Raw genomic sequence first — 13,063 nt, forward strand, 5'->3', positions numbered from 1 at the left:
TGTCGTCACATTAATGTGACAGGACAACGTATATTGGAAACTTATATGGCAGTGACCTATATACTTCTTAAACACCAGTGAAACATTTTTATGCCCCCCTCTGTTGCCATCAATATGCACAACAAATATTTCCTTTAGTGTAACTCTTTCCTGGCCTTGTAAAAATGAGTGTTACAGCTCAAATGAAATGATCAAACTTTCAATGTATCTTCTTTGGCATTACAAGCCTATCAGATTGCACAATGCTATTCCCTATGAATAGCAAGCCACACACCCATTTATGACAGTCTACTGGCCCATTTCACTAGAGTCGACCCTTGCTGTTGCCCTTGGAATGAATGCTGCATAAATCTGACATATCTGCCCCTAGCTTGAATACCAACTGCAATTCTCTACAACACCACCTTCCAGGTCATACTGATTAGCGTAACTTTTCACACACTGCACATACCCATAATTTTATACCTTGAAGATTTGTTTCTGTCCTGTACTTAATAGCTAATATAATCAATACCTGTATAAAGGTACAAGGTAGCCGGAATGTCATTTTAAGTCAAAACTGGTTTAATTCCCTGTAACCCCATGGTAACTTCATCGAATACTGCCTTTTGGCATGTAATATTGCTCTGTTCATTTGACAGTTTGTTTGTCTACCTGTCATAAACAGAGTAATTTTGATTTATTTATTGTGATGTCTACGTGGTGAGGTAAACGTCAACAAGACTAATAATCCGCAAGTAAAACATAATTCTGTTACAATTAACTGCAGATATAATTATAATTGTTTATCTCTCCATAAATGGAATAATTTATAAAAGATGCAATGTTATACATGTGGAGCAATATTTCACATTAATCAGTTACATATCCCGAGTGCCTTGAGGAAGTACAGTTTCTTCAATGTCTGAGGACACGGCAGCAGTGACATACAAAAACTAATTTTGTTATATCATATCATTTTAAAATTTGAAACATGATTACCATATTATGAGTAACTGGCTGCCTACTGCATACAGTGTCACGAAGTCTATACAATGGACGCTGTAGTGACAGATGGTTCCTATCATTGGTCACCTTGTCTGTTAGGTCATAACTAGAATGCAAAATGTTGGATTCTAGCTCTGCACTGAGTGCTTTTGCTACTGCACGTATCTTCAAATCAAGTTCATTTCTTATCTGCTGGTCTCCTTTCAATTCTCGATCCACACTGCTACTCTTGTTGGAATTTCCTCCATTGCTGTCAGGCAGAGAAGAATTGTGTGCCATATCTATGTCATTATCACGTTCAGCTGACAGACGATCTCTTGAGGGTATGGACTCTGTAACTTTATATTTAGTTACTGAAACTGATTTCTGAGTGACACTTTTCATAGTAATAGCAACATCAGGTGTCTGTAAGTCATCTTCTTTCCCATTACGATCAATAGCAGTATCTGGGCCCTGAAAAAGAAGTAACAAAACAAATAATGAATTGTTTGTGTCAAGAGATACAGGGACTTAAATATTTAAGTAACACCCACAATCTGAACAGAAACAATACCACTAATAATTAAAATGGGTCATCAAAATTTGCTCTAACAGATGCATGTAGCCTAAGGTGTTTAACTAATTATATTAAACAGCCATTTCTTTGCCAGAGTTTTGTTTTAATTAACAATTTAGTCATCAGTGACTGTCTTAACAATGGTGGGAGTATGCGTCATCACAACAGTGCATGACACACACTCATGTGATAAGTTTGAAGTGACAATGTAAAACTGCAGAAGTCAGGACAGACAGCCTGAATTTTGCACACTATTATTCCATTATTTATTTAGAGCTTATCTAGCCTGACCAAATTATGTCCTTAAGATCAATAATAATAATAACGATAATAATAGTTGGCACACAATAATAATAATAATAATTAGTAATAATGGTAATAGTGAAGGGCATTAAGAATGATATAGATTAATTTAGCACATTTGAATACACATTAAGTATTACATAAGCAGAAGCAATAAAGAAAGAGGAGAAAGTCGAAATGACAGTTACAGTGGCTCTTAGGAAAGATCATAATTTAAGTAATGAACTCTGCCAACATGGGGAAGGGAAAAGTTGCAAACTCATATACATGGGAGAGATTGCTATTGTGATAGGTCAGCTATTAATGGTCTTTTGAAGTTTGAAAGGAATGTAATTTCTCTGATTTTTTTTTAAGATTGTTCCACAGTCAGGTTCCTGATACAGAAAATGATTTAGAGAATATGACACTGTTGCATGAAGGTTCAGAGAGGATTTTGCTTTGTTGAGAACAAGTATTGCTGCTGTGCTGTTCAGACAGTAGTGTAAGAATTGAAGATAAATAAGAGGGAGTGCCATTATTGAGACAATGATAAGGCACACATAGTGTATGATATTCCCCACGCTTACTGATACGCAGCCATGATAGTTGTTCATGAGCAAGGCTGATAGTGTCAAAACAGCATTCATCACAAATGAATTCACACAAGCAAACATTGCCATTTCCAGCCTGTGAGCTTTTGTTTAAATGTCCTTGGAGAACAGCATCGCCACAGTCAATATGGAGAGTGTTCATGTCTATATGAGTGTCTTTTTAAGCTCGAAATGTTTTCAGTCCAATCTAAGCAAGTGTCCAGAATTAACACTAAGTTCTTTGCAGAAGAAGAAAAAAGTTATTTCTGTGCTGCTTAGGGTTAGGGGTGGAAGAGATTCTTTGAAATTCATAGTAATAAGTCTCTTGTGAAAGACTAAAATTGCTTGTATTTCAGGTGGCTTCATACCTACATTCTGCACTCACTCAGATAAGAGAAGCAAATCAGTATTTACATGCTGGATGGTTGTGTACAAGTTTGTTGGACTTGCACTTAGAAATAACTGAATGCCGTCAGCATATAGATGATATTTGCAGTGGGAGATTCCAATCATTACACACTGTTGGCAGGATGTAAGGTACAAGTGGAACCATTGTACAGAAAAACTTTGACTTGTGACTTTAGTAAGCACAATGTCAAAGTCAAATGCGTCAAAAACTGTGCTGAAATCCAAAAAGTACATAACAGTTGCATGTTATTTATCAATAGCTTGTTTCAGTTCATCAGTCACATTGATAAGAGTAGTTATCCTGGTGTGATTTTGCCGGAAACCCGACTGATATTCATCTAAAAGATTATCTGGTGTCATATAATTTTGTGTGTGTGTGTGTGTGTGTGTGTGTGTGTGTGTGTGTGGGCGCTTGCTCGCGCTTGTGTGTGTAATTCCTTCATGTTTTAAATAGCCGGTTAAGACGTTCATGAATTCTAGTCCTGGATAATGCTGGTAGAATGCAAACGTGTCTGTAGTCAGAAGCTGTTTCACAGATTTCTTCTTGGATAATGTTTTTACAAGTTCCTGCTTTCAAGATTTGGGAAGATGCTGGTCAAAGTATGGTGAAAATGAAACTTTCTGGCAGATTAAAACTGTGTGCCGGACCGAGACTCGAACTCGGGACCTTTGCCTTTCGAGGGCAAATGCTGTACCGCTTGCTCTAGCACTTGCCCGCGAAAGGCAAAGGCCCTGAGTCCGAGTCTCAGTCTGGCACACAGTTTTAATCTGCCAGGAAGTTTCATGTCAGCGCACACTCCACTACAGAGCAAAAATCTCATTATGGTGAAAATGTTCATTATTTTGGGCAGCAGAGGATCCATGAGAAAATTTATCATTTGCACTGTTATATTACCTCATCCAGAGGTTGCCGAATGAACGAATGAATACACACAACAGACTTCTTGATCGTGTTCAGGCTTACCGTCTGCAGAAAAACTTTTTAGTTTTTACCAACCACTGATACTTTAATGGAGGCGATGGTTTGTGCCCTCATGGGTTCATTAAGTCAAGTTGTCAGAATGGCATAATAGACATTTAGATCCTCAATAGGAACTAGTGGTTCTGCTGAGTGCCCATTAATCCATTGTTATGACTTTGCCACTACACCAAATATACAAGAAAAACTTTTCTTGCTTGAATTTTCTTGTCATGTGTTATCTTTTCAGAGAAACCAAACACAAACGTGCCAGTCAAATTTTGTATCATGGCATAAATGGCTGGTCTTCTGGGCCTGAAATTTTCTTAAGCGGCTGGTTCTCAAAAGTTAAGTTTTGAATGAAAGTCAAACACATTGTGATTTAAGAAATTCATTGCACACTCTCACCGGTGAGACAATTCATCTTGCATAAAGGGAAATATACTTTGGAAATAATACAAGTCAAACCACCATCCACAATATTTTCCCACAATCTGTACGAAATGTAATCAGTTGTGACATCACGCTCTTTGAAAGCAGTTTGTTGTTATGAAGTACTGCATAGTCTTAGCCCTAAAGTCTCTTACACATTTTGCTACAGACAGACACTTGTGTGTGCAGTGATTTGTTGTTATAGGTGGTGCATTTTCTTTACAACTACAGTTTTATTTTTGTGTTAGTCTCTCATTTATGTTTCATTGTTGCAGTATTATTCAGCAGTAGTGGGCTAAAACAAAATTCTCTGTTATGGTGTCACTTCTTACAAGCAAAAATTAACAAAGATTTAACCAAAAACTAAAACAATAAAAGCTTCCCAGAATTCTTAAAAGCCCTTTTTTTTCCAGATGAAAAAATTCCTTTGTTTTTTTCCAGTTGTCCTGGGACATATACACACACTATAAATAGCTGCACTCTCCATCCACAATGTCAGTTCTGTCCCGACTGTACTTTGGTGTCAATAATAAAAGTGCTTCCACTACTAAGTGTTGAACTTAACTGTGAATCTTTATTTCAGATTTGGACTTTATTATGGTGATGGCATGACATTGCTGGAGACACCTGATACTTCAAAACGTCTCCATTACTATGGCTTCAGTTAGGCAGTGTAAAAACTCTCATCCATATGGACAAGATCCACAATACAAGCAGAACATTGTTCCAAAGGTCTGTTATATTCAGGAGAAGCAGCAGTACATCAGCTGTACTTCAGGCATCTATCAGTACTTTCCAGAGAGGCTGGTCAGGACATGATGGATTGACAGAAAGGATGTCATCGAGCTGCCAAATACAACAGACAGGATTTTAAGATGTGTTTAGCAGCTGTGTACTTCTACTTGAATGGCACAGAATGTATTTGTAAAAGCTGAGTTTACACCGTGATTGTAAAATTTCATACAAAACTTAGAAGAAACAGGGCTATGAGCAGTAAAAGTGGAAATATTGGCCTAATAACATAAATACCTGCACTGTAATAAGTGGGTATTCCTGACAAAGCTTACACAATACACATTTGTAACTCACAACTGACTACAGAATATGTTATGATGTAAATCATCCACAAATTCTCAACAATATACCTCTTTTTTGCATATATTCACAATAAAATTAGGGGATGATTATTTTTTGACAGAGGATACTGTGGTAACCCACGGTCAATCGCACTGGCACCTCCATCTGTCAAAGTTTAGCTCTATGCAAGGCACTGGCTATCATGTGTTGTTCAATCAGCACATGCTGGTGCCAGGCATGTCTGCTTGGCCGGCTGGAGGCAGCACTTGCAGACAGTGCTGATAGTTGTGCATTAAGAATGGTGTGCGCATATCATGGAGAAACATCACATGCATACTGTTTAACACTGGAGCAGAATGGCTTTCTCTAATTCTAGTTCATAATGGATTACACTCTTCTTCACATCACTCCGTTTGCGGATCACTGTGTATCCAACAAACAATGACCCAGCTACCTACAAGGACAATGTATTGTACGTGTTTATGGTTTCAGCATTAAAATGCTTGTACTTTTATTGGCATTGTCAACTCTGTGTGTGTGTGTGTGTGTGTGTGTGTGTGTGTGTGTGTGTGTGTGGTGACAAGTAAGGTTCATTATTTACATTTTGTGCAAAAAGGTGGCAATGTTGACAGGCGCATCCCTGGAGGTGGTTCTGCAGTGCTAAATGCAGCAGCAATTGGAAAATCAGTGACGTTCAAAAATGCAAAAATAGAAACTGCTGGGCAGAGTGTTAATTTTTCTGTTAATGAGGTCTCAAACTTTGCCATCCTACCCACTTCCATTCCCCACCTACTGTAAAGCTATCGAAGAGTGGCAAGCATATGAAAAATGCCTTGAGCAACACTTCAGTCTTCAAGGTAACAGAGCTCTCTTTGTGTCATGGACCTCTACGCAAATATTTGAGTACCACTTTTTAGGTAAGTTAGTCACTCTTCAGGATCCTGTGTGTTCGTTGTTTCTCAAAATGTGTTATTTGCTTACTACTTGTTACCACAAGCATACCCATGTGATTTCTGTGAAAGTGGACTTTTATCAGTGCAAAACGCAATCACATCAATCCTGTCACACTTGGGCTGTGGAACTGTAAGGGTTAAGCTGCAAGAGTTGTTCCTGCACTGCAGGAATTTAAGCAGATTCCAAGGTTGGAGATGCTATCATATGGGCAGCTCGTGATAAGGAAGTTCACCAAAAGGCATTGCAATTTGAAGATCCATCTTTAAAAGAAGTACTCAAGATAGCGCAAGCATTTGAAGTTTCTCATGCTGATGGCAATCAAATTCTGGGGCCAACATAACTGTTGTCAACTCAAACAGCAACAGCCTACACAGTCTAGTACATCTGTGGAAGTGGAGGTAGCGGCAGTGCAGCATGCCCGACTGCTGCTCTCCAAACAAACTTGGCCACAGAGGAAAAATTTCTGCATGCCGCTGCCTTCCTTAATTTGTTCAACATGACTGACTGGCTTGTCCGTAACGATAAGCATCATGCCATCCATGTCATAAAAAATGTCACACTGCACCTTTATGGAATGCTTGGCCAGCTCCCGCTGTGCCTCCCGCATCTCAACCTATGTACATTAATGTTGCTAGTCAGGTGTGTGATAATATTGCAACTGCTTCTAACAAAATGTTCATCAATCTGCATATTAACAGAATGTCATTATGCCTCCAAGTAGACAAAGGTGCAGTGGCCTTGCTATTCTAATACATATCTCTGTATTATTTCTGCTCCGCTGTTGGTTAGTTCACATTGTCTTATCCATTACAACGGACAGCAGATTCCTTTCCTCTGACACTTTACTGCAAAAACAATGTACAACACACCAGTTCCACCAGTGACATTTATGGTAGTTAAATATCATTCAACAGCCAAGATCACTTAAAATATTTCTTTATTTAAGGTAAACAGTTTCAACAGACTATGCTGTCATCTTCAGGTCTATAAAAAAGTGCGTATACATGAAATATGTCTCATACGTTAAGATGTAACATTTGATATAAAGGTTTTAGTTTGGTATTATAAAAACCAAAAGTGGACTTGTGTAGTCACATATCTTAAAATCTTTTTGCTGTAAAACATGTTCATTTTACAATGGCCTCATGCACAAGATGTCAAGTGGATAAAAATAGTGCATTGTAAAGGTTTGTCATTGCTGAAATATTTAAAAACATAAAGCACCTTGTGCAACAGGCTATGTCCATGTACATATTGCTCACAGTTGCTTGTTGCATCATACAAACACAGTAAACAATAGCACAATTGTTTACATATGCTGGACATATTCCAAATGGTGCAAATCCACATTAAAAGGCATACAAGGTGCAACTGCTAGGTTGTAAACAGTTGTGCTATCGTGTACCCTGTTTGAATGATACAACAAGCGACTCTGGGCAATCTGTATATGGTCGTATAAAGCACAAGGTGCTTTATGTTTTTAAATATTCAAACCATGGCAAACTTTTTATAATGTGCTATTTTTATCCAGTTGACATCCTGCGGATGAGGTCCGTGTAAAATTTACAGGTGCAATGCCAGTTTTTGTAATACCAAAATAAAACTTTTAAATCAAATGTTACATCTTAAGTTACGAGACATATTCTGCATATATGCATTTTTTACAGATCGCAAGATGACAGCATAGTCTGTTGAAACCAGCTGTCTTAAATAAAGAAATATTTTATGCAACCTCGACTGTTGAATGGTTTTTAACATTTAAATAGATCACCCTTCAGTTCTCTCAAAACGTGAAAATTCAATTTATGGCAATGGACAGTGTATTTACAGAAAATTTGCCTGGTTTGGACACTTTCCAGGCATTTGGATTTAGTCTCCAATTCCGCTCTCACTGTGTTGGATCTTGCACCTTATAAGGAGTTTGATGATTTGTGCAAGGACTATTCTGCCCTTTTTTTTGCCAGGAACTAGCAACAGTATTGACTATGTAGTGCAAATCACTCTCAAGTACATGGTGCGACCATTTTTTTGGTGCCAGGTCTGTACTGCTTGCATTCAAATGAAAGAATTAGATAGAGTGACAGCTTTAGGCACCATGGAACCCATTTCATCCAGACAATGAGTTACACCATTAGGCATTAACAAAAAACTGCTGGACAAACTCCGTCTATGTTGTAACTTTAAGGCGATGGTTAACTCACCGTCTGCTGTCGAAACATACCCTATTCCTTGCCCGCATGAACTTATGATAAAGCAGGTGGGTGAGCAATACTTTTTCAAAACTAGGTCCACTGGAAGCACATTTACAGCTGCTACCTGATGAACAACCATGTGAGCTGCTTGTTGTTAATACACCATACAGCCTCTACAGATACAACCAATTGGTTTTTGGCATTGGAAGTGTGCCGCCCATTTTTCAACACTGCTTGGTGCAACTTACCTAACGAATTCCTTGTTGCATCAATTACCTAGACAACACTGTCGTTACCAGTCCCACCACCGAGGACCATCTTTACAACTTTCATCTTTTGTTTAAGAGATTGTGTGATGCACATCTTAAGTGCAGTTTGAAAGAGTCACATTTCTTGCAACCTTCTATAGAACATATGGGACATGTTATTTCTCACAGAAGGATCCAGCTGACTGACAGTCACAAAGTGGCTATTGCGACCCTTTTGCGCCCTATGAATGTAAGGGGCTCCAGGCATTCATGGGCAAAGTCATGTACTACCACAGGTTTGTTCTGTAGGCAGCTTTGGTTTACCATCCTCTAAATCAACTGCTTAAGACAAGAAAGGCAAAGTGTTTGTGGGACCCCTATCTGGAGTGACCATGCATTCAAGACATCAAAGGATGGTTAGTGTTCTGCCCTGTACTTTGCCACCTATCAGTTAGGGCTCCAGCTTTTGGCTGCAATGGATGCATCACAGTATGGTGTGGGTGTGGGTGTGGGTGTGTGGGGGGGGGGGGGGGACACATGCTGTCACAATGTTGTGCAGATGGTTCGGAACAGCCCATTATGGTTGCATCAAAGACACTTAATGATGCAGAGAATTACTCTCAAACAGAGAAGGAGGCTCTCGCAATTATTTACATTATCACAAACTTTCATGTGTTTCTCTACAATGTTAAGTTTCACTTGGTGACTGATCACAAGCTATTAGTGTCTCTCTATAGCCCTGCGGCTCATTTGCCGTATAAGACAGCTCATTGACTTCAAAGGTGGGCTCTCTTCCCTAGCTGATAAAATTATGAGATTCATTCCTGTCTCACAGTTCAGCAGTTAAACGTATATGCTCTTTTGAGTTTACTGATGGAAACTGACCCTGGTTTCAATCGGGATGAAGTATTTTGTTTTTACTTCGATAAGGAAGCTCAGTGAACAGTGGATGGATTCCCTATTACCAGTTCTCACAATGCTCAAGCTGTTGCCACCAACCCTCTTTTTCTAAATGACCTTTGGCTCACGCATCAAATCCTGTCTGCAATTATGGCACAGACTCATGCTCATCAGCGGGGTTATTTTATGGTTCACAGAATAAAATGAAGTATGTTGGCAGCACACTCGAAAATGAGGCTCTCGCACACTTTCTTAGTTCGTAGAGGCCCTTTAACATTGGTGAGAAGAGGGCAGAGCTACCGCACAGATGCCATGCACGATGCTGAATCTACTGCTCACAACACGGAGGCAGTCAAGGAACCTCCAACAACACGCTACGCACATGGACTCTGGTCTGGGCTCGTGTGTGTGGGTGCCGGGAGTGTTGGATTCTGGCAGTCATTCACAGCCAGTACAGCCTGTGCATCTTAACATTGCAGCTGGTGACCTGCCACTGCAATCAACTCCGCCTTTGAGTGGAGGCTTGCCACCAACAACCCCCTCACCCTCCTACAAGATCATCTGCTGTTCCCATATCTGTTCCTCCTTCCTCACCTCCGCCCTCGACAGTCCTGCTGATTCTGCCCTATAGGATACTAGATCTAGTTCATCCTCCTCTGTTCTAGTTTTCAGCCCTCTGGAAGTTCATCAGGACCCGAGTGATTTATCGCCCCATTCTCCACGGCACACTGAAAGGGAGCTATCTGTGGCACAGATGATGTCCACGGAGGCACCATAGGAGACAAGGGAGTCGCACTCCTGAGCACCAAGCACCATCCATGCTACGTACCAGCATCTTGCCATTCATCAAAGTTCAGCTGTATATGAGGCACCAGCCTGTCATGTTTTATTCAGTTAGCCTGCACTGGTGGCTAAGCTCAGCTGCCAGGATGCAACACTTTCAGACAACACTGTCAGCCGTGCATCAAAAGTGGTGCACGCAGCCACCGCCCAGCACCACCAAGCAGAAATGTCATCTCACTGTATTTAACCAGTTTATGCTCTTGTTAACTTCACTCTGCTTGCAGATTATTGTATGTCCAACTAGTATCAATGCATAAGGATGATGTATTACACATGTTTTTGGTTTTGGCATAGAAGTAGTTGTATTTTTATTGGCATTCTCAATTGAGTGTGTTATTAAAGATAAAGTTGACAAAAGTTTCTAAAAACCACAAACTAAGTTTGCAATTCACAATATAGTATGAATTTTGTGCAGTACTCACAAATGTACAAAAATACAACTATATCACAATACACCCAAGTCTTAACACAATGAAAGAGTATGCGAAACCAAGCCAACAGTAAAACATTAGAATCTAGAATTTCAAATCTGCCACTGGTCTCACACAAAGGAAAATACTTAGCTTTCTACACAGGTATTCCAAAGAATAACACTGCAGCATCAGTTCACCACAAACAAAATAGTGAAAATCATGGATGTACCAAATGTTTGTCATGGTAGCATATTTATGTCTTGAAAATACATCAAGTCTTGGTTTTTGCAGTACCACTACTGTTATATTTTTAAGCAATCCTTCTCTATTGTTGAACCAAACCATGAAAACAGTACATCACGGAAAACTAGCACTATTATGCTGAGTTGTATTTAACACTAACATTGTTGCTCTTACATGGTATGTGGCTGCTTTTTCAGTGGATTAAAGCAGATCCCTGACGTTAAAGATGGATATTCATTAATTCATTCAACATGTTCAGTCAATCTCATCATAAAGGAGAGCCTCCAAGGACGAGGAATAAGTCAATTTATACATCAAGTAACCACTACTTGCTACTTCTGCGAAGTATAACAACGACCAATTACGACTAGCAGTAATCTACTCAAACTGATAATTTCTTCTGCATTAAAATACATTTGTGTATTAGGGGAAATAAAAGCTTCCTTTTTTTTTTTTTTTTTTTTTTTTTTTTTTATATATAAAAAAAACCACTGCCTCTTCTCCCTTACTACTCAGCTTATAACACTTTAATAATTCATCTTAACTTTATTACTACTCAGCTCCTAACATTTAAATAAAGCATTTTAACTTTACACAGAACATTATTAGTTGCCTACAAGCTGGCAAAATCAGGATCAATCTTATACAAATATTAAGTTATGCTGAAACTAGATTCCTGTGTCCAAGTGCTTGGATATATTGTAGGAGCAGATAGTGAGAGTTTTTTACTTTGAATTTAAATATTTTTGGGATTTTCAGTTTTCTCCTGATTTCTGCTGGCAACCTATTACAGACTTTTGCCCAGGATGAACCATAGAGAAGGGTGCATATTCTATACAAAAATTATTTCTACTTGTACTATCGTGGTTGAGAACTGCTTAGTTCATCCTAAATTCTCTCCTGTTACTAATCAAAAATACCATTAGAATACATGCATTGGTGTTTACCTGGAAGAGTTCGTAAGTCCCTGAACAAGATTATGCAAAATGTTCAGTTATCAACTTTACACAGTATTCTTACTGTATACTTCTGCAGAATAAACACTTTTCTATCTTAGCTGCAATGCCCCGGAAGATTATGCTGCACAATACCATTGGTGAAAGTATGTGAAGTAAGTTAACGATCCTGTCCGTGGACCAACAGAGATAAAGAGATTTCTGAAAGCAAAGCAGGAGAACTGAGCTTCGTCATTAACTTCCACAAGATACTGCCACCTCAGTTTATTATCCATCTAAATGCCCAGGAAATTCACACATGGTGCCTCATCCAGTGTATCCCCATTGATTTCTAAAGTAAGTCTTTGCAGGTTAAAGAATGCAAACAAGTTGTAAGCCTCTTCCACGCTACTACTGACTGTATCTGATATGGATAGACGTTTGAATGTTTTGTCAACGTACTTGTATCATCGAACCATACAGTTTTTGAAAATCCCTCCAATGCTCCCCCTCTGAAAGTCCTTTATGTAGACCAAGAATAGCAGCAGGCCAAGCTTTGCACTTGCAGCATATCGTATTTAATGTTTCCCCACTCCGAATTTAATCTTATTCACATTGTATCAGTTGCCGAAGTGACCCTCTGCTTTCCACTGTTACGATATGACTTCCTCCATGCAAGTGGAAGACATTTAAAGCCATTCCATTTCAGTTTCCAAAGCAGAATTTTATGATCTACACAGTCAAAGCCCTTGGCAATACAACACAAAATAGCGACAGGGTAATTTTTGTTGATTAATTGTAGTAGAATTGACTTTGTGAGATGGTATATTGCATTCTCAGTAGAAAAGGCCTTAAGGAGTCCAAACAGAACTGATGTTAAAAGGTTATTCTCCGATAGATAAATCATTATTTTGTCACAAGCTACTTTCTCAAAATTTTTTGAGAACACAGGAAGAAGTGTGACCAGTATATAATTAGAGGTAATTATGTATCTCCACATCTGCGTATTGGCTTTGTTAATGCATATTTCAATCTTTCTGGAAAC

General features: G+C 38.9%; 1 protein-coding gene across 1 annotated transcript in view; it reads right to left on the minus strand.

Annotated features, from left to right (window-relative positions):
- Positions 1-13,063, minus strand: part of LOC126481187 (uncharacterized) — a 402,240-nt gene that overhangs the window by 327,620 nt on the left and 61,557 nt on the right. Inside the window, exon 8 of the mRNA XM_050104775.1 lies at positions 982-1,440. Within this exon, the coding sequence (XP_049960732.1) occupies positions 982-1,440 (459 nt within the window). The remainder of the gene's footprint in view (positions 1-981; positions 1,441-13,063) is intronic.

This window comes from Schistocerca serialis, chromosome 5, assembly GCF_023864345.2.
Source record: "Schistocerca serialis cubense isolate TAMUIC-IGC-003099 chromosome 5, iqSchSeri2.2, whole genome shotgun sequence".
Lineage (NCBI taxonomy): Eukaryota > Metazoa > Arthropoda > Insecta > Orthoptera > Acrididae > Schistocerca > Schistocerca serialis.